Genomic DNA, 23,605 nt, shown 5'->3' with positions numbered 1-23,605 from the left:
TACCATATTTTTGCTTGATCTTTATAAAACTTGGTCATAAAATGTGTCTATGAAACCTAGGTTAGGTTTGAAACTGGATAATATGACTGTCAGCAAAATGTAGGCCACTATGTCAAACAGAAAAACTGTTGATCTTCCAGTGGCGGCATTTTCAACCCGATTTGATGAATTCTGGTCAGAATCTTCATATTTACGATATCTGCTTGAAAGAAGCTGTGTGTTTAGTTTTTTTAAATGTCATTTGGTTTAATCTTAGAAAAAACTTATTATTACTTTTCTAGTATCTCCTCAAGATATTATTCCTATCGAATTGTTTCTAGTCTTCTTGTTAAATCGCTTATTAATATTATCCCAGTGTATTTGTATTGTTGTCGACCTCCTTTTTATATTTAAGCATTTTGAATATTTGTGACCAAATTTTAGGGAAGTTTATTGGCATCCAAAATCTTATTGTATAGGTATGTGTTACGGTCAATCAAGGTATCGGCTGAAGCCAATAATAACTTATCGCTTGGACAGGAAGCTTTATGTAGATTAAATTGTTAACAGTTGCAATAGTATTCAGCTCTTCTAGTGTATCATGTATTTACATCATAATGGGCATTAATGCACTTATCATAATCGTAAATTTAAGCCCTTATATTTTCGAACTTATACGTACAACCATTCTGAAAATTATTTACTAGGCACTAGCTTAGGTTTCCTCTTTAAAAGCCATTTAAATAGATTTATAGTTGTTTTGTTGTGAATGTGACTTTAGATAATGGAAAAGCCAGACCAAGGTGACTTGAAATAGTTTTTGCAAATATTGATTAAAACTGAAAAAGGAAGTGAATTTCTTTCCACGAACGATCGAAAAACTTCTTATTTGATCACAGGTAAGAAAGAGCAGTTTTAATGATTAAACTGGATTTATTTACTTTGAAAAACAAATCTGTTTTAATTTTATTGTTAACAGAATGAATACATGTACGTTTAATGTAAACAGTTTCAGTTCGATTTATTAAAGATAAACTACTATATGAGTACTGGTTTCCCAGTAGTTTCCGGACCCAAGTAGTTTTCCGGACCTTTTACATTTAGTTTAAACTGTATTTATTTCCACAAATTGTATATACAAACATGAGTACTATATTCAAATTAACTAAGTTTGATAAAAAGACATACATCAATCAAACAAACAAAGAAATTTTCAATCGAATGGATTGGAAAACAAGCTACTTAAAACTTATATGAATTCCGCTCCATAAGAAAAACAGAGGTTAAATGAAAAATAGTAACTAGGCTGTGTAAGTATGTGTATCATGTTGTGTTAATCGTAATATGAATGTGAAAAATGTATGTATATAATGCAAAGTTTTTGTGTGTGTGGTTTGTGTGTGTGTATGTGTGTGTGTGTTTGTTTAATGATGATTGAAGAATTAACGAGCTTGTTTATGCTATTGTCTCTCTTCGTCGTTTGGGGGTGGGAGAGGGGAGATGTTGATTGTCGCAGCTTATGTATTGAATCTATTTGTTGAGATGATAAATCGTTGAACGACAGTGAATAGGGAAATATTATGTTGATAAGATAGATGTTCATCACCATACAGTAGATTGTTTCGTGCTGTATAGACTTTACGCTTGGTAACAATATTATAATCATTAAGACCTTTAATGGGTTTACATATAGCAGCGAAAACCCAGCATTACCGAACTTATTTATTATTTGAATATCCCGGTTGTTTTAATTTACTTCGATGTAATGTTTACACAAGAGATTGTCAACTGCAGGGGAATTCCAGTTACATTGCGCATGCGCAGAAATTGAGGCCTCTTGAAGGTAATAATGGCGGATACAAATAGTCCTCAGTTTTTTTGCTCTGTAGAGCTATTTTCCTTATTTTCTTTGCATTTTTTTTGCAAAAACCACATGACACATCTATGCTTGACATGTAGGTAGCATTTTCATAATGAAATAACAACATGACAAAATATTTCATGGAAATAATATAATTTGGGGTCTCATTTTTTAGCTGACTTTGCAGTTTGTGTGTTTGACTGAAATTATTTTTCTTGCATCAAACATGACCCCCACTTTTCTCTTGATCTTTAGTTAGCACTGACAATATTCTTCAAGAAAATGTAAGTTACAGACATTTAAAATGGGTCCTGATGTGTGCTGCGGTCATTGGAAATAGGTCGATTTTATATAGAATAAAGAACAACAACTATTTAGTGTGTTATAACCTTAATTGATGCTCCCATTTACCAAACTCCAACGCAGTTATCTCCCTTGCCGCTTCGCTCATTGATCAATGAGCGAAGCGGCAAGGGAGATCACTGCGTTGGAGTTTGCTAATTTACAGACGATACAGTAAAAACATTCCGATAGTAAAAAATTAAAACGGAAGTCACAAAAAATCGTCATATTAACTACGCTACGGCATTTGATTATTGATTAAAAATAGGAACAAACATAGATAGGGATTTACCTACTATACCGTCTATCAATCAAATCTTTAGCAGCAGTGTCCATGCCCGAGTGGTCAGGGCGTTAGACTACCAATTTTGAGACCGGTCTTGTTCTCTCTTTTTTAAAAAAAGCTGTTAATTATATTTAAAGTTCTTAATTTCGTTCTTGTAATATTACCAGTCCGCTAAATACGTCCCGTCATTTTAGCATGACGTTACAAACGTCAGTCAAACGTAATTAGATGTAACTGTAATAGGCGTATTATAAATCTAGTATTTGTTAAATTCTTGAAATAAACTTTTCAAATCATCATCACGCCTTAGAATTAAGTTTTAATTTTGAATATATATAACGAAATCGGAAATCTTTGCTTTTACAGAAAGGTAATAACATTTACAATGAAAGGTCCGGAAAACTACTCGGACTAACTGAGATATTAATGGAATTAATTGCCCCGTTTGAGGCCTCATCTACATTTGTGTTATGAACGCAAATGTAATACGAATTCTGCATGGTGTTTACGAAGAACCTAGCTTTTTTTCTGTGAAAATTTTATGTTTCTACTATGTTTTGTTTGAAAGTTACTGGCAAAAAATAGCGATTTCGGTCCGAAAACTACTGGGAAACCAGTATGCATTATTCAGCAAGTTTAATCTTGTTTCATTTCACTCTTCGTATTCTATTCTGTCGGAATATAATGTTATAATTGTCTGACTTAATTAAAGCATAAATGACGTTTCGTTTTAAATGACATCTATATACATTATATACGTGTACATCATATTAATACGTTAACACCGACTACTATCACTGACACCAGAACTGAAAGAAAATACCACTGTACACGCTATATCCTACCCCTAAGTATATTATGAGAACCGCTGTACCCAACGGGAAAATATAGTCGCACATTTCTCACTAAAATGCGATGTTCCCGCAAATGGATACTGTGCGTATCCAACATTTAGTACTCCAGTCACATGCATATGATCCGAGAGCTCATTTACTTTTATTACAACAATTGAGGCCAAAGAGGTTAACACATTTTTGAAAACAATATGGAAACAATATTTCATATCCTTTATGAAAACCCATTTCTTAAGTGTCAAAGCCGTGCCTATCTATATTTTGTTCACTTATGTTTGTGATTTAGGAGTTAAAATTCACTTGTAGAAATATTTGGGGATAGGGTAAAGTTTATGCCTACCATTTTTTCACTGTTTAATTACAGTAACTCTCTGATTGTCAAAAAAATGTATATATGTCAAACAATGACAGAAATAAGAAATTCATTAAAAGGAATGAAGGGCAAACTTGATGTTCAAGTCAAAAATAAAAAAAAATGGCACATTTGGTATTTATTTTTATTCTTAAAAATAGTTTGTTATCATAGGTCACTGGGCTTTATTTATGTAATGTATTAGTATCAGCCAATACCAGAAATACAAATCTTATTGCAAAAAGTCAAGGTCAGCCCTAATAATTGATAGTCAAAGTTCATTTCCTTGCAAAAATGTAATAAATGTTACCTTTACTTTTTCCAATCTGTTTAATATGTCTTTACATTATTAGTCGCTGAAGTTAATTCGTTTTAATGTTTATATGTCAAGCAAAGCTAGCAGTGCAGCAAATATAAATAGGTACGGCTTTGACACTTAAGAAATGGGTTTTTATGTAGGATATGAAATATTGTGTAAACTTCTTTTGGCCTCAATTGTTGCAATAAAAGTACGTGAGCTCTCGGATCGATAGTATCCGTCCGAACTGTGCGTGCGCAATTGAAGTGAGCTAGCATATTTTCCCGTGCATGACCATAGTTGTTATAATATACCTTGGAGAAGGGCATAATCTGTTTTGATTCATTCTAAATGTCTCCATTGATAATGATTGGAAAAATTAAAAGTTGCATCAAGAATGATGTGGTAGACCTAAGATTCTGTAATAAAGTTGGTTAAAGTTTTTTTTTGCACACTTCTCAATTCAAATGTATCTTCCTAAAGTACGCTTTAACTTATATCACATATTGTTTCTTATTATCTGTCGCATCAACACGCTCCGTTCTTTTAACTTCTATTATTATAATATACTCCCTATACCCCACCACCATTTAAGATAATGAAAAATTTTCTCAGTGTTACTTATATCTTATTTCATATTGTTCATACACTAACTTATATCATATTATCTTATATGTTAAACTGTTTCTTATTATTTCTCATAGCCCTCCTTTTTACTTTCTGTTCTTCCTCTTGTCTTTTTCTTATGTTACCCTATATTGGGTTTTAGTCTCTTCTATGCACACACCCTTCCTTCCCCCTGTCAAGTTAAGTATCTTTTTACTTTATTTTCCATTTCCATTTTTTTATAAACTTAAGTTTCTCTGTACTGTTTCTTAGTAGCACTGGCCATTTCATAAAAGTCAATGTAATATTTGTCTTTGGTTAATCCACGCATACTTTTACAATTGACTTTCATTTTGAAACGTATGCGCACGCAAAGCAGACCTTGACCCAAGTGGTACACCATACATATGGAGGAGAAGTTCATTAAAGAAACTGTAGAGGATGGACATCCAAGGAGGTAACATAAACACGAAGTGCGCTTTGTGGATCCTTGGATGTCCATCCTCTACAATTTCTTTAAAGAACATCTCCTCTAGACGTGTTTGTTCATATGGGAGTATACATATTTATGCATGCAGTATGAAAAGGTATACATGGACATATATGTTTTCACATACACGCATACCTTTATACCTGTATGTACATTTTAAATCATGCTCTCACGAAGTATACGATTTTGACCTCCGCTTCAAAAAAAAAAAAAAAAAAAAGAGAACAGAATTATGCTCCTTATCCATAAAAGATGTAACAATAAAATACTAGGTCAACAATTTATATTAAACTTATGTATTCTGTGCAGAATGTGCAGACATATTACGACAAATTAACAGGAAAGGCATGATCGTTTAACAAAATATAGGCTAACAAAGAAGAAACCTAACTATATACTTGTACCATTACGTTATACAAACACACTTGAAGCCTTGTCACAGGTGAACGCTTTAGGGTCAATGACCCTCTTGTTTTAGCTGTTTTTTTTCAAAATCATTCTAATTTTACTCACTTATATAAAAGTTTTAACTAACCAGCGAACGTGATCTTGTGCAGGAAGCTGACATCTTGGACTTTTTGGACGCGACTGAATAAACAATGGCAGATAAGGCTGCAATTCAGGAAGAAATAAAGAAACAAGGAGAGATTGTGAGACAACTTAAATCAGAAAAGGCTGACAAGGGTGTGGTAGGATCTCTGCTCATGAAGCATTGTTCTGTATAGCTAAATCAGGTGGCTAGTGAACCGTCACCGGTGCAGTAGACCTGAAGTCTAGTGCACCGTCATTTTTTGTTTTATACATGTATATAAAATAAAGCCTTTATGTGAAGTATAATTATAATATATTGTCACCAGTAATATGTATGAACATTGTGTAAAGAATGAAATAAGTTAAACCTTGCTTACCTATTAATTTATTGTTTAAACGCTGACCTCAACGCGTTGATCTTCGTTCTTCGGCATCATCTAAGGCAAACACACAGAAATTTAGGCCTATACGGTCCCTTTCGCCTTTCCTAAGACAATTAGAACGACCTTCATGACCTTTATTAACTTTTTCGTTTATATGATTTTAACATAGTTTCTTAAAAATGATTCCGTCATAACTTAACGCTCTATTTAGTTAATTAACCGACCATTGCCGATAGCAACACAATGTTGTTATTCTACTGTTGCCGAAGGTCGAAGATCTGGACGTCAAGGCAAGTCAAGGTGTATCTTGCATCATTCGTTTAATAAATTATTAAATGTTCATACATATTACTGGTGACAATATCTTATAATCATACCTCGCACTATAAAGGCTATACTTGATATTTAACTAAAATAAATGTGCCTTACGAAACAGACATAATTTTCCTCAAGCTGCTTCGCTTATGATTAGTAACAAATGATGTTTTAAATGACTTGAAATACTTGAGATAAATTAATGCTTTATCAATGTTCTATTTATGCATCTAGTGGACAAAATAATGGCATGATTTTGAGTTGGGAATTGTGAGCTGTTTCAGCTTTTCCTACAGGAGGTAATACTGGTTTTATTGGAAGGAGGAGATGGAGGGATTTGGAAATTTACTTTTTGATTTTTATTAAAATGATTTAATCCTTTTGAACTCATTGTGTACCCAAAGACACTATAGACATTTATGATATTCATGATGTATTTAAGTGTGAGTTTGGATTAAATTTCAGATATCGGAGGAAGTTGCCAAATTACTAGAATTGAAAGCTCAATTAGGAGATGAGGCTTCAAAAAATTTTGTGCTCAAATGCCTAAAGGTGACTATTTAGTTCTTGTTCCTTTGTAAAAATTTAATTTGTAAGTCATCACAGTCTTCTGTTGCAGATTTTAGAATAAAGCAGTATGTTTAATATTTTTTACTTATTAACATGAAGAACAAACTTGCATCTTAACACTTTTATGTGTAGATATGTTACCTCCACGATATTGTATTTTAAAATTTCTTGGACTGAAATCACTAAGGTCTCACTGCTTTTGATTTTTACAACCCTGCTTGGGATGAAGAATTCTGGCTCCTCGTAGAATGTCATAGATCTGCCCAGGACTTGGTGCTTACTCGAGCTAGATATGTCTGAATTAAATGGGGAATGGGGGCTGGGTCTGTTTGGGCCATTCGAAGCTTGAAGGGTGTCGTATGATCGTGTGCCAAAGTCGCGTCGGCGTCGGTGTCGGGCGTCGGCGTCGGCGTGAGCTTTTTTGGTTAAAATTTTTTGGCAACCTTGGTATTTCTGTCATATTGTTACTTTTGATTATATACACATTGTCCAGCATACTATCAAAGTATGTTCAGGGACTGGGCCTATTATCCTCAAGGTCAAGGTCACCAAGGTGTTAAACTTAGGTTATTTTTAAGGTTAAAGTTTTTCTGAAACCTTTGTTTCTCAGTCATATCTTTGTTACTATTGCTTATATCTTACTGTAAGTTCATGTAAACATTGTCCAGCGTACAAACTAAGTATGCGCAGGGACTGAGCCCTTTATACCCAAGGTCAATTTCACCAAGGTGTTATACTTATGTTATTTTTAAGGTCAAAGGTTTTGGTCAATCATTAGCCGACTCTCAGGCCCTTTAGGTCTTTGATTTCTATTGCTTATGTCTTACTGTAACTTCACATAAACATTGTCTAGCATACAAACAAAGTATGTGCAGGGGCTGGGCCCATTATGCTCAAAGTCAAGGTTACCAATGTGTTATACTTAGATTATTTTTAATGTTAAAGTTTTTCGGCAACATTTGTTTGTCTGACATATCTTTGTTACTATTGCTTGTATCTAATTGTATGTTCACATAAACACTGTCCAGCATACAAACAAAGTATGTGCAGGGGCTGGGCCCATTATACCGAAGGTCAAGGTTACAAAGTTGTTATACTTGGAATTATTTTCATCTTCTTTTTTTCAAAAGCTTTGTTTATAGACATATCTTTGGTACTTTAAAAGACAATGACTTGAAATTAAAAATATTTCTTTATAATCATCTGCATGTGTGGTTACAATCACTATAACTCTAATTGTATTTTTGACAGAAATATTCCCCTTTCGTACTAAAAGTTTTTGTTTTGTTTTTGGCAATCTTCGCTTTCCTGATATAACTTTAGTACAATATAAGATAAAGACTTGAAACTTAAAATATTTCTTGATCATCATCATCTGTATGTTTGGTAACAATCACCAAAACTCTGATTTATATTTTGACCAAATTATGCCCTTTTCATACTTAATTTTTTGACAAGTTTCGTTTTCTGGACATAACTTTAGTACTGTATAAGATAATGACTTGAAGCTCAAAATATATCTTTACCATCATACTCCTTTTGTAGTAGTGGTCCGTGGGCCAAGGCCAAAAAATTTGAAAGTCGTAACCCAGAAATTAGGCAAAGGATGAGCTATACCATGATGTTATATTATCATTCAGGAAACTTTTAAGGGTGGATGTCGGTCTGAGCGACATGTCAGTAAAATTTAATGACGATTTTAAAAACGTTGGTGTCTAATAAATACGATTTAGCATTGCATAGGGATATCGCCGATTTGGATGGTAAAAGAGACATTTATGCGACATTTCTTATAACAAATCTTATCTTTTAATGTCTGAAATAATCAATAATTTACTTTTGTTGTCAAAGAATGCTACGATATGTATTATATACTGAATAAAATGTAAAAAGTAGGGGTTGATGTACCCCACCCACCACATTAGTACATATATTTATGCGAGAAATCTTTAGAACTTTTAATCCTTTATAAAGGAACAGAATCCTAATGTTTACAGTAATGAAAACGAAATGAATGAATAATTAACTAAAATTTCAGACACCTTTACACTTTAATATCAGTTGGCTAAACCTTTGGTTTATGTTTTATTTCTGGGCGAATTGCCTACTGACAGACCTATTCTTTGCTAGTGCAGTAAAAATGATGAAAGTATTGCAAAAACTAAAACGACCGCAAACGTTTTATAGAAGTTCCCTATGGAGAACATCAAAATGGAAGCAGATCCAGCAATATAAGTCTTTATTCAAGATGACAGCTATTTCAAATTAATCCAAAATTATTATACATATGAGTTAATGCAACAAAAGTTTTTATATTTTGATGACTTTAGTTCTCTTCTAGCTTAGGTCTTCTTAGTAGTCATTTTGTACGTAGTTATTAAATCACCCAAAATGTATGTTTGTTAATCTACCAACAAATTAGGTTATTTAGTTACGCAGACTATACAAATTTAGACGGCCACCACTTTCCAAATTTCCAAATAACTGCTTTAAATTTCATCACACATGCACATATGAAAGAGGCGTAGCTCTTTAAAAGTCAAAACTATAACACGAATCACTTGATATTGATTGAAACATGTTACAGAGGATTTTACCGCTCACAAAATGACCACCTGAAATCGGCTACATGTACAAATATTGATGAGCTACTACTGTTTAGATATTCAGTATTATAAAACAAACCAAATAAGTTTCCAAGGATTGAAGTTTGGTTATCCAGATCAATCTAATAAAGATACTGTCCTGTCATTTTCAAACTGGTCGCCAAAAGTAAGTTTGCAAACATACATATGGATAAGATTTAAGTAATCATTGCTGTAATAGAAGTTAAAATAATTTCAATTGAAAACTACGTTACCAATATGAACTACTTCTATTGTTTTAATCAAGATGGCGCCATTTTCAAAATGCGTATCATAAAAGACATAACAGTAATATGATTTAAATACTGCTTTTATTTCTTTTAAATCTAAACATGTTTCTCTCAATTTTCATTCAAAGGATTTTGAATGTAGTAAAAATGTAATATTAATTTGTATCAGAATGGCTGCCTGAACGATGTTACATATACAGTGTATCCTAGTGGAATAATGAGAAATGGAGAATGGAACATATCATGAAATTGTCACTTTCTTCTGAGGTAGTGAAAAAGATCATTGTACAAACACTTATGTCTTTTTAAACATTTTAAAGGATTTATAATGTTCAATTGAAAACTACGTTACCAATATGAACTACTTCTATTGTTTTATCAAGATGGCGCCATTTTCAAAATGCGTACCATAAAAGACATAATAGTAATATGATTTAAATACTGCTTTTATTTCTTTTAAAACTAAACATGTTACTCTCAATTTTCATTCAAAGGATTTTGAATGTAGCTAAAATGTAATATCAATTTGTATCAGAATGGCTGCCTGATAGATGTTACATATACAGTGTATCCTAGAAATGAGCATATACAGTTCTAAACCTATCAAAGCAATTTAAGATGCATATATATTGATGTACCTTTAGGTTGTGCTTGAAAGTTTTATCTGTTTTGTTGGAAATAGAAATAGTCAGATATATCATACATCATTCAACAAAATCCTTTCAACGCGTATTCCTCTGAAATAGTGCCAAACTGTTATGAATATATCTGTAGTCATGCATTTGCTTGACATAATGAATAGGTAGTACAGAGCTTCGCAGCTATAAATTGAGCAAGTCCTGGAATCAAAAAGTCGTGTATCGTATCTGTTTTTTTTATTTGGTTGTATGTAGGGTTAACGCACGTTTTTTTGTGTAACAACATCTGCAGAATCCCAAGGGATTGGTTGGTGCACGAGCCCGTAGGGCGAGTGCACCAACATAGCCCGAGGGATTCTGCAGATGTTGTTTCACGAAACAAACGTGTGTTATCGCTATTCTTGCATAAAACACAACTAAAGTGCTGGAAATATCGAAAAAAAACAAGACTATTCAGCTGACATTAGCCGATCGAAGTCGGCCGTTTCAGGTTGTTATGGACACATGTTTTATTTATGCATTTCCAGGGCATACAGAAACAGTGCATATTTTATACATGTCGAACGGACATTCTTGTTGTGGTAATTTCTTTAATATTAAATATATGTAAAATAAGCATGACTCCACCTTTTTTACGATATATCGGTAGGAACTTTAGCGGCTCTGAATTATGAGAAAATGGCATACACGGCATCCTGTCTTTACACAATGTGCAGGTGAGGTGCCGACAGAACACAATTCTGCTTGGTTTAAATTAATAGTCTGTCCCTTACGCTTTTTAAATGTAAATATTATCGTTTTATAGAAACTGGTATCGATACCTATATTCTTCATGTCGTTAAAAATGAAATATCTAGGCCTATAACAAGAAAATTTTGCTTTGCACCCCACCCCATCGCGATCAAAGTTTGATAAACACAAAAATTTGAATTTTTCCAACATCGATATAATCAATTTAGATTGGATTTATAAACTCAAACATGGTTGGTGAGATCTACAAATAAATTGAAAAATATATAATAAATACCTTCTGTTCATCAAATGTTCATTAACTATGGAAAAATCCTTCAAACTTTACACTTCGTCATGTTTATGCTTTACATTACACACCATCACTACATCAGTAGACTGCATAGATGTGTAACGTAGACACAAACATTTTTTAAAAGTTTTAGTGTAAGATTTAAAGTTAGCATGTCAACTTTCTCGACTCAAATTAATTTGGAAAACGAAATTGTATTTTTGTAAATGTTGTTTGCCTATCATTTTCAGGGATTAAATCGCGGCGTGTAAACTTACTTTGAGTCAAATACGCGTAATAATACAATAATAAGGAACGTCAATTCAGTCGCGTATCAAGAGAGGTAGCGCTTATTACAAGTTAAAGTAAAGTTAGGTTGAAAAATGATATTTTTAATAAAAATGCAGATGAAAAGATTTCATAAATCTCGGACCTTTCGACTTCGGCCAAAATTGATTCGGGATCCATAATTTGCTTACGTTGGACCCGCAACAGCATATTCAAAACGTTCACCAACAGCGCGTGCTCACGAGAATCTCCTTGTTTGTACACGTTTTTTCCCTGTTTGTGCATGCCCGAAATCGGCAAAAAACAAAGGTTTTATGCAAGAATGAGCAATAATTATTGGTATTGTTGTAATTAATATTTAAAGTAACGTATGTTTCAATCCCTTTTAGGATGTAGCTTAATGATTTTACTACGGAATAAAGCACTTAACTAAAAAGAGTTTTTACAGATATGTCATGAAGATATCAAATTACCACTGGCTTTTTCCAAGCAAATAGTACAGACTCTGTAAGTATGTACATATGCATTTATACGTGTATGATGAACTTATTCTGATACTGATACCGAAAAGTGACTTCCACGCAACCTCTCATATCAAAATTTAGAGTATATTTCTGTCATATGGTGTACATAGGTGTTATAATGTGTCCTCTTGTGTAGTTCTGAAACATACGTTACCGAAATTAGATTAAGGTAGTTACTAGACTTAATGGTTGAAACACAGTTACATACCAAGGTAATCTAAATGTAACAGTTGAAATACACCAATTTTTGAACGAACTAGTTTCTTTGTATTTGTTAATAGTTTTGAAAATAGAATATTGAATTTTAGTAAGAACGCAGAACTGACAGTAATGATACCACAATCAGGATATGAACAAGGAGTCTTATCTATGTTTCCGTTAAGGGAATGTAATATGAATTCGTAGTTCAGTAATTCCGTCCCACATTTTAAGTGATATTTGAAAATCATCATGGTCAGAAACAGAACTATTTTAAAAAGCATGTTTTACAAAAGTGTCATTTGTTTCACTACATGTACCCATGTTGTACTGTATATGTATGATGCTCCATAAGTTCAAAATGTGCCGTGTTTATTTACTTCAGGAATTATATCAGCAACTTTGAACACATAATGCATATAAACCGATAATTTCAGTGATGAATACAATCTTACCTTCCGTGAATATCAAAACAATGCATTAAAATATAAAATCCTCTGTCTTGAAACCGCCTAAGTCCATCGAAACCCCAAAACTATAATAGCTTTAATGTTACTTAATGTAGCTTTAATATTACTTAATGTTCTGTGTAATCTTGGTAACGTAGTTTCATAATATATTATTCATTTCATCTTTGTAATGCTGTAAAAACTGACTGAGTTGGTGCTTTGCGATGCCAGTAAGCATGATTTATGTATTAGCCTAGAATAATTATATACGAAATATAAAATTGAATAGGTGACCTTTTAAACCTAGGTAGGAGAGGTGGTCTAGTGGATAAGGTGCCGGCCGCTCATCCAGTGGTTCTGGTTTCGAACCTCACTAGGATCACGACCATGACCTCTCATATGGCACCAGTATTGGTTTCTCCAGGAAGCGGACTCAAAGAGTGGTTTCAAAAGGCTTGAAGCTTTCATTACAATCGAGCTATAACAAATAAGTATAAACTAAAACCTAGGTAACGTATATTTGATTCTTAGATACCCTCACGTTCTGTATTTATTTTGAATGAAAGACAAAAATATTCAGACTGCGTACAAACTGTAACCAAGTATATTGTTAATTATCAATATGCTATCTTTTGAAGCAGAATCAATAAAATGCTATTAAATCTATGCTATCTTTACAGTGATGCTGAAAGAGGCATCGTTGTTTTACTGTAGTTTGTCGACATCCTATAATTGAGAATAGTTACAGGGTTAAGTCCAACAAAATTATAACGGTCATGTGTGCATAGTTTATTTTAATTAAAAGCATACAAATGCAATTGCTGGAGTATTTTCAATGCTGCTAATTCTTCAAGGTGGAAAATTTGAGTGGCGGCTGTTACGTATGTTACATTTTAAAGTATATTTATCAAATAAAGGTTAAAATTATACATGTAAGCTTACTTTGACATCTAAAATAGAAGAAAATTATTGGTACCCAAAACCTTTCTGAATGAAACACAAATAGGCTTGATTTATTGAGAAACAGCATGTGATTTATATGTATTACATTTGCATGCACGTTGTCTATAACCTAAAGTGATTGCAATATTTCATATTTTCTCATGAAAATATATAAAATTGTGAATCTTAACACAATTATTTGATGATGTCTTATTAAAAAATATAGTAATTTTGATAATTTTATGAGTTATTTAAAATGGCAAAAATGTAGCTCGGGTGGGTGGGGTATTTTGACCCCTAAATTTTGGTAGAAATCGTCAAAATTTGGAAAACTTTGTTACAGAGAAGCTTTAATTGATTTAGAACAGTTACATAAGCAAAACCCTAATATCTGAAAGTCAGTATTGAAACAATCTGTTAAGAATTCGTGTGTAGCCAACAATACTTTCAAAGAGAGAGAATTCCGCATTTTTCATACACAAGGTTTACTAAAATGTGTATAATTTTTATTTGACATACGGTAGAAAGCGACATCCGGTCTTAAACAATCCCGGAATGAATGTATTAATGGCTGAATTGGATGAACCTTTGCCTAATTTCTGGGTTACGAAATCGAAAAACTAGAGGACTTTCAGAAACTGGCCCACAGACCATAGAGGTCTCTTACTGAGACATATTCATTTTACTGTCAAATCGCTGAATACTTGTTTTTATGTTTGAATTATATTTCTCAGGGCACTCGAGACTACAATCCCCTGCAGATGTCAATACGAGAAGGTGTATTTAAAACCATCATAAGCTGCTTCAAACGTCATGGGGCTGAAACGATAGATACACCAGTATTTGAATTGAAGGTATGTCTGTGTGACAGAAATAAGTTGATTTTCTGAGAGGAGTCAGTTGTGAGATACCTATTTGAATGTGCAACATCACACCATAATGGACCATCATGCATTATAATGTATAATATATACTTAACAGAGCGACTTGTCAGCCAGTAGTCAGAGCTATTGCGTGAGATCGGAAGAACTAAGTGCAATAGTTTTGACCATTGACCAACATTCATTCAGTGTGTGTTTTATAACAAGGTATCATAAATAAGTTTTCAAGAGTTTTTCTTCAAAATTCAACTTAGCCTGGTAAAATTTATTTTTGTACTATAGACTGGTCAATAGTACAAACTGTTGACTGGCGATTTATATAAGGAGTCATGTAATCATAGTGTCTATCCTGCTTTTTCAGTCAGTCACATGTGAAACACATCAAAATGTTCTAATCTGTTCTCATAGTGTGTGTTGGATGTACTACCTGTACAAAATCCTTGTAGAAAGATAACTAGGTATTTAGATGCTGACTTATTTATAGCTCCAGTAAAAAGTAGGAAAAACATTGGATGTGGGCTGTAAAGTGAAATGTTCACCACAAAGAAATCAGTCGGTCCTTCGGTTTCTTAATGCTGAACATCTCACTCCATAACCACTATCCGCTATGCAGAGGAATGATGTTTAAAGTTAAAAATTTCATGTTTACTTTATACATTTGTAATTTATGATGGCAGTTGTTTTTCTTAGCGCAATTTACTCATAAAATATAAATTCTCTTTAATGGAAATTATTTATGTTAAAAACATCAGAAGTTTTAAAAAGATCAAAGGGAAAGGCAATGTTGCTGTTATGTAAAGTATTTCTGCTAGGGCTAAAAAATATATATGTGTGGTTCAGGTAACATTGGTAAAAAAATAGGGTAGGTAGGTAGGCTTTTCTCCCTGACGCAAGTGGTAACAAACATAAGTGGTCATACTTGTGTAATAAACATATCACCAATACTAGTATAATACAATCTTTAGTGCCATTTTATTATTACATGCACCAGGATGGTCTACTGGTCAAGACATAATCCCTTCTTCGGATTAAAACCAAGGTTCGAATCCTTGCAAAAATATTAAACCAGACTTCTGCGTGAAATGTAATTATTTTGCAACGCGACTCGGACACAAAACCCACAACAGGCAAAGCATATTGAAGTAGATGTTTCTATTTATAAGTAACTTGTTAAATCATCTAAAACCTTGAAATATTTAACAAAATAGCATGCTATGCCTGTCGTGGTTTTCTGGGAGCATTTGAAAGGAGTTGAGGTAAAAACGATGTTGCTCAAGGGAAGGGCCGTTGTAGAGAGGTTGCACTGTAGTTATTGTACCCGTGAAAATAAAATCCCACCGTAACGACATTCAAATATATATAGTACTTTAGTACTTTAATCGAGATTCAATGGACTCTTGTTTCAACTATCCTTTTGTTTAATGTCGTTACAATGTGATTTAGCTGTAAATGAAACAGTAAGTATATAAGACAAAACATTTTCATTTTTACGTTTTTAATTAGCTAAGGTTTGGCATTAATTTGGCCATGACTGAATGATAGATATTTTAATAAAATAAGATTTTCCCCGATTACGGTAGAAAATCCCAGAATACATTCTGCAGATGCATGTTAGTATTATGCCATAACAAGAATTAGAAAATTAGTGTAAAAAGTGTTCTGTATCATCACTTGCTTCTAGCGAACTTGAATGTTTATTATCTATAATTTCAATGTGTTGTGCGCATGCGTGAATCCAGTCATGACGATATCCTAGGTTTGGAGTCAGTATCGTATTAAGAGACCACCTTCACGTATCAGGCACCATGGTTGAAATCGTGTTGTTCCACTGAAAATAGATAATATAAGCCGAGAAAAAAAGGAAGGGTGGGTGCGGTTTTAAACATGTACATTTATTTTCTAAATGTATACTTTTAAAAATTTAACTGTCTACCTCTCGTTCTTGGAATTTGCAGGAAAAAAGACCGCTCCTGAAGCGTGGGCTGTTTATATATGGGGTAAAATGTAGTGGGCGGTTCTAAATTTTTGAAACGGATTATTTGATTGGATCTTGGGAACCATGCGGCCGCGTGCAAAATAAATGTTGTTCACGTTATATGTCGTAAACATTTTATTCTTTAGCAATTCTGAAAGGAGCTTCCACTGGCTCTTTCACACTTGTAGCCATGGCTTAAGCCAGTTGCAAAACATTGGAGTCATTTTATAGCCAGAAGTGCCAGAAGTAGTAGCCATTATTTTCCATTTGATACTTTAACCATGCAATTTGCTTTTGAATCAGTACATCCTAATTTCACATTGAATCAAAAATAGTTTTTAATCTTCTCATTAAAATGTCATTTATTTTCAAACAGAGTTGTTTATTTTATTTTATGACTTTTAAAATGCTTAAAGTTTCGTTATATATATATCAATTTTTATTTCATTCCATACATATTAATGTATAGCGAAAATGCCAACTAAAAGTGGGGCTTTTACAAATTCGCCCCGTGTATCAGTGCTATACATTGGGCACGTGAAAAAAAAAACAACAAGAAAATTGCTTTAATTCATTTGTGTCTCAAAGATTCTTCAACTAAAATTATTATTATTTTTATTATTGTTTCGTCTCAGGCTAATTCGTAACCGCGAAAATTTTTCGTTCCCAAACGTGATAAACAGTCTTAGGGTCGGTGGTAAAAAATAGGGTCGGTTTGGTTACTTGAACCACACATATTTTTTAGCCTAAGATTTATTAATCATTAAAAGAGGCAAAGAATTTTCAAAATCTGCTGAAAAATGAGAATAGAGCGTTTAAATATTTAATGAAAATTGCCGCCATTTTATTTCCATAGCAAAAAAAAAAAAAAAAAAAAAATAGCAGATTTATTAAATTTCTGTTTGAACTGTATTTACTTATTTCTATAAAATAGTTTCTCAATTTGTTCTAGCTAGAGTGAAAATAATTAAAATGTTTAACACCTTACACTTAAGAACCATATGAAACTTATCTATTTAAAAGGTTAATTCAGCAGTGTGTAACTGACCTCACAAGCACACTAAAATGGCTGCCTTCTTAAATTTCAAACTGCAATATATCTTTTTCTAAAGTGGTCTGATCTTAAAAATTATTTCAGCGTTATAAAGGTCTTGAGATGGCTTTTATGTGCAATTAAGGCATTCCTTGCCATTTCAACCTTTCGTCTGATGACTCCCAAAGTTGTTCTTTGATTGGTTTACACATGTGTGATAATCATATTACGATGTAGGTTGGCATAAAAATGTTGATTTTTTGTCATTGTATTGAATTTACGATTGAATTTTTCTTACTTTATAGGAAACGTTGACTGGGAAGTATGGAGAAGACTCGACGCTAATTTATGATCTGAAAGACCAAGGGGGAGAACTCTTGTCACTAAGATATGACCTTACTGTATCCTTACATATCCTAGCTCAAAAAGTTATGTTGCTTGCATTACTTTGCAGTTAGAGCACTTGTCTCATATGATAAGGAGCACTCCTTGTGTCATGCAAAGAAGTACGTAGCATGATTTGAAAGTGTATGTGATAGAAAACTGGGTCATCTACTTATTTTTAAATTAGCCAAGTTAGCAAGTGGGAGCGGTCAGTTATGTGAAGCAATGAATGCAGATTTTATAATAATTTTAACATGTATTTAATAATTCATGTTGAAAAAAAAAGACAATACAAGGAGATATCATGTATTGGCCTTTTCATCACTGGGTTAACATGAAAGTCCCTAACAGATGCTGTGAATTGGTCTATTGCTCTAAAGAAATGTTGCCCAGTGCTATTGCTGTAGTAATATCATATACACTTTATTATTGTTCTTGAAGTTTTCATTTGTTATATTTTTACTACCTTGACCAAATATTCAGGTACCATTTACGCGATATCTAGCCATGAACAAAATTACCACAATCAAAAGATATCACATAGCTAAAGTATACAGGAGAGATAACCCAGCCATGACTAAAGGAAGGTTCAGGGAGTTCTACCAGTGTGTAAGTAAAGTTCACATAAAGAATGTTATCCATTTGTTATTTTTGAAATAAAACATGGGCTATTTAAATTTTAAATTTAACATGACGAGTTATTTAGAATCTAACTTAAGTAGTGCAATATGTCTGATATTAAGCAAGTCCGGTTTAGGTAGCAAAAATGGTTTGCCCAAAATTTATCTTATATATACAGAGGATGATGTGGAATTGTTCGTCCCAAGAAATAGAAATATCGTAACATTGAATTGCAGAAATGATCTTTTTTCTGCTTGATCAGAATTAAAGTTGAAAGTACTGTCATAGTAAATCAGTATCAACAGTTGAGAAGATGCTTGAAGTTCTTGTTTGCACACCAGACTGGCGTGTCTGTTGATTTTAGTCATGCCGGCAAAACCCATCTGGCAATCCCATTCCGAATCATTCTTGTGCTCTTTATGACAACTGACAATTCCTGCATTGATTATATATTGCTTTAGTATGTAAAATTTGATGAAAATCAAATAACTCAGTAGTTTGAATCTCTTTGCTTCATTTATATAAAGTATATTTCTCAATTTAAAAATGACATCGAAGAAACGTAACTTTACGCTACACACGATAAAATTAAACTAAAACTTTGTTGTTCTTCGTATTTGAAAAGTGATTTTGTCATTTCTGTTTATTGACATTAATTTCCTTTCTTATGTTAAAGTACTCTATCTTAAGGAAGAGTGCTTTATAGAAACTATTTTGCTTTACATGTTCATAATTTATGAATTAAAGTTTGCATGAAAAGATAAAATGTCTCTGGTTGTAGACACAGAAGGGAATATCCAGATCTCAGGTTACTGATTTGCAGTAATAAGGCAATGCCCAAACAGTCACCCACATATTGAATATTCCCATTTGCATCTATGCATCTATAGCTAGTATCAGATTGTAATATTATAATCTTTGTGAAACCAGAAAGTGCTCATTAGGCTGATAAGATTTAACTATAAGTGAATTTGGAATATTACTCTATTTCATGTGCAATAAAAATTTTGCAGTAAACATTTTCATGAAGCATATATTGCATGTTATAGTTTTTATGTCTGTATGTATTGAATAATTTGTACAAAAGTGTATTATTGTCAATATTATATATTTTCATTTATGAAGAATTACAATGTATTCAACCGTGCCATGAGAAAACCAACATAATGGGTTTGCGACCAGCATGGATCCAGACCAGCCTGCGCATCCGCGCAGTCTGGTCAGGATCCATGCTGTTCGCTTTTAAAGCCCATTGGAATTGGAGAAACTGTTAGCGAACAGCATGGATTCTGACCAGACTGCGCAGATGCGCAGGCTGGTCTGGATCCATGCAGGTCGCAAACACACTATGTTGGTTTTCTCACGGCGCGGCTCAGGTATAATCTTCATTGTAAAGACATTGCAGTTACGCTGAATAAATAACCTGTTGCAGGATTTTGACATTGCTGGACAGTTTGACACTATGTTACCTGATGCAGAATGTGTAAAGATTGTGGCAGAGATTCTTACACAGCTAGATATCGGAGAATACAAAATTAGGGTAAGCTGTAGAAAAGGTACACGGTGTTTCAATCATGATAAAATATGCTTTTATTGAAAGAATGTAAAAATATTTTGAGCATTTACGTAACAAATTTCTGTAAAATTTCTGTATTTGTTTTGGACAATAGGAAAAATACATAGATGCAGCTTAAAGCATAAGGAGCACAGGATAAATAATTTGAATTAGGAGACTGCTCTGTACAAACTTCCTGCTTTATCTGTGGTTATAAATTAAGCAGTATGTATTATTAGCTCTTCTGGTGTTTATTAAAAGTGCACGTATTATCGTCACTTGATATTTGGCCTTGGCACCGTTTAACACTTTTGTTTAGGTCCATTTTCTCGGAAACTGTGTAAGCTGTAGTTTAGAAAGTCTGTACTTTTTGTTTGTCATTATTATGAGAATTGGTAGGCCAGTAACTATAGACAAGAACCATAACTCTGTTCTACATTATGCTTAGTATCTGGTCTTTTTCAGACAAATGTTGGCGCTTGCAGGTGGTGCTCTTGTTTCAGTGAATCAATGAAATTTATCACAGGTTTTGACTGTTTGTTGAATAATCTTTAATATTTTCTCAGTATAAATAGCATCGTGATAGATATGGCTTATATAAACTTCACATGTAAGAATAGTCTCCTTGTTTTTTATAAACAGTTTTATAAACATATACCACAGTTATAGTTTCACATCGCAGGTAAACCACAGAAAATTGTTAGATGGAATGTTTGCAGCATGTGGTGTGCCCGATGACAAATTCAGGACCATTTGTTCAGCAGTTGATAAATTAGATAAGGTGAGTATATTCTGGACTCCTTTTCAGCTTTTTCTGAAAAATGATAAATTTCAACCAAATAATTTAAATAAAATCATTTTATTTTATGCTAACTGATGAAATACTGTATTTTATCAGTGAGATATAATCCATATCACTCACTGCATATCACTCACTGCTTTGCCGATGATTATGAATTTCAAATTATTTCCTTAAATAAGGATGAAAAAAGTATCCGAACTTTGTTTTTATAGTGTATTTCTCGCTTCAAATTATTTTACTTAATGTGAATTTCATATCGTTATGCAGCAAGAAGTAAAATAAAATGGAAGAGCTAGCATATTTTCCCATGCATTACCACATTTTTATAGTATACTTTGGAGAAGGGCATAACATGCACAATGTAATTTTCTGTCTGATCTAGTGCCGGTGGTTTTTTATTTTACTTAACGCTAGATCTAGATAAGTGATCAGTTGTAATACATTCTAAATGTCTCCAGTGATAGCTTACTTTTCCATTGCATTGATATAACATAGACAGGATTAGGATTGACAAACGGTGTTTACGCCAAACTTTCACTGTATGAACAGATTGTTACCCTTGTTTAAAGAGGGCTTATGGTAAATCTCTACAGTAGGGGTCATCAACTTCATAAGCCCAATCATGCTATTAAGTTAGAAGGTTCTGCATCCAGTGGTTCACAAGTTATAGAACAGAAAACATTCTCAAGGTTCAGGTCCCCGTGGCCGTGACCTTTGACCCAAAAAAACTAAAGGGGTCATCTACTTCGTAAGTCTAATCAGGCCACCAAGATCGATGGCGCTGGGTAAAGTGGTTCTCAAATTACTGAGTGGAACTACTTCAAAACTCAATCATACTACCAAGTTTGAATGCTATTAAGCGATTCTCAGATGCTCGGGCTCTACTGACCGACAGGTGCAAAGCAATTTACCATTGCTTCTGCGAAGGGGGGCGTAAGTATTTTGAAGCAAAACTGAGCTCTGGTAAAATGTTCAGATGTTTAAGCATATATATTCGAATATATTGGAATTGTTTGTTTTAAAATACTAATAGGCTACTTGAAGTATAAAATACTTTTTGTGTAGTTTAAAAATCAGTAAGATTAAAATTTTAAACATATTTGTTGTCAGTGTAGGAAGACATGTCGTTACAACAAACTGTCGGTTCTAAATAAACCATTCGCAAAAGCATCTATTCAAATGTTCAAAATAGTTTATCCCCCTTTTTTTTAAAGGACCAAAAGACCAAATCGAAGAAATCTATGATAAGACTTGAAAAATATCAATAGATCATGTTTAATGAAGATACATTAAGCACTTCATGAGAAGAAGTTCTTTAAAAGTATTTATATTCTAGCTTTGGTAGCCCCCAAAAAAGATAAGTGCCCCCATTTGGATAAAACTGGAAGAGGACCATACAAAGACTTTACAAACCAAGCTTAATGAAGCTCCATCAAGCTGTCCGTAAGAAGTTGTTTAAACGTATTTTTGTTTTAGCTCTATTGGTCTCTAAAAGGGTCCAAGTATCCACATTTGAAATCAATAGATTTTATATTGAGGTTACAGACCAAATTTGATGAATATCTAACATGTGATTCTTGCGGAAAAGTTGTTTTTTTTCTATTTTGAGGTCTCGGCAGCCCTAAAAGGGGTCAAGAGTATCAACTTGAACAAATTAAAGAAAACACCTTATGATTCAGGCCAAGACTAATAAAGATCCATCAAGTGGTTCATGTGAAAAAAAAAATCGTTCATGATAAGAAGTCGTTTTAAGGTATTTAAATTTGCTAGTTTTAGCTCTAGCGGCCCCTAAAAGGAACCAAGTGCACCCATTTGAAAAACATTTGGAGATGACTTTATAATGATACTACAGATCTGCCAAGCACTTCATAAAGAGTCATTTGAAGTTATTTATATTTTAGCTCTGGAAGGCCTTAAAAGGGGCAAAAATGCCCTCCCCCCATCCCCACGCCCCCCTATTTCAACAAATTTGGGAAAGGACCTAATAATTACTATAATTAGTATGTTATACCGAAATTGTTTAAAGTTTTGTCTATTTCTAGCTCTAGCTGCCAAGTGCCTTTGTTTGAAAAAAAAATTGAGAAAGCACCTTAAATGGTTAGTACAAAGCAAATACTTGTGTTGTTCTGACCGGTAGTTTATGACGATATAAAGTTAAATGTTGGTGATGGATGAAGTGTGAAGGACCATGCGCCTATACTAATAGCTCACTATAAGCCTGTGCTTCAAGTGAGTTAATAATACGCTGAGGAGGTAATTACACGTATTCATGCACTAGAATATCTTATTAAATAAAATGGGAATCCAAAATTAAATACACTTGTACCCGTAGAACATCCCCTACATAATGCGCATAGTTTAGTACAGACAATTTTCACATAAAGGATGTTCGATTAAGCGCTTGAAGCAAATTGTATTCAGGTAAGTTTCTGAACAACTTTGAATCCATTCCTTCAGAAAGTGTATGAGGAGTTACACACCACAGCCTATTTTATAAAATTAACTAGAAATGTGTCCATGGGACATCTGTGGACACAGATGCCCCCGCTATT

General features: G+C 33.2%; 1 protein-coding gene across 1 annotated transcript; it reads left to right on the top strand.

The window, feature by feature from the left end:
• The first annotated feature begins 745 nt into the window (after positions 1–745).
• On the top strand, positions 746–21,134 carry LOC128556999 (histidine--tRNA ligase-like). Its single transcript, XM_053543360.1, has 8 exons — positions 746–878; positions 5,626–5,757; positions 6,763–6,849; positions 14,537–14,656; positions 17,997–18,092; positions 18,559–18,684; positions 20,129–20,236; positions 20,934–21,134. The coding sequence occupies exons 2-8, from the start codon at positions 5,668–5,670 to the stop codon at positions 21,126–21,128; spliced, it is 822 nt and encodes a 273-aa protein (XP_053399335.1). The 5' UTR covers positions 746–878; positions 5,626–5,667; the 3' UTR covers positions 21,129–21,134.
• The last annotated feature ends 2,471 nt before the right edge of the window (positions 21,135–23,605 follow it).

The sequence above is a fragment of the Mercenaria mercenaria genome, chromosome 5 (genome assembly GCF_021730395.1).
Source record: "Mercenaria mercenaria strain notata chromosome 5, MADL_Memer_1, whole genome shotgun sequence".
In the NCBI taxonomy this organism is placed as follows: Eukaryota; Metazoa; Mollusca; class Bivalvia; order Venerida; family Veneridae; genus Mercenaria; species Mercenaria mercenaria.
Note: the sequence above shows the minus strand (reverse complement) of the source record. Positions and strands in the feature narration are given on the sequence as shown.

Excerpts from the sequence above, each read along its gene's own strand:
- LOC128556999 (XM_053543360.1), top strand. The coding sequence starts at position 5,668 with ATGGCAGATAAGGCTGCAATTCAGGAAGAAATAAAGAAACAAGGAGAG. Across the intron at positions 5,758-6,762 it reads AAAAGGCTGACAAGGGTGTG|ATATCGGAGGAAGTTGCCAA; the intron begins GTAGGATCTCTG and ends ATTAAATTTCAG. Across the intron at positions 6,850-14,536 it reads TTGTGCTCAAATGCCTAAAG|GGCACTCGAGACTACAATCC; the intron begins GTGACTATTTAG and ends TATATTTCTCAG.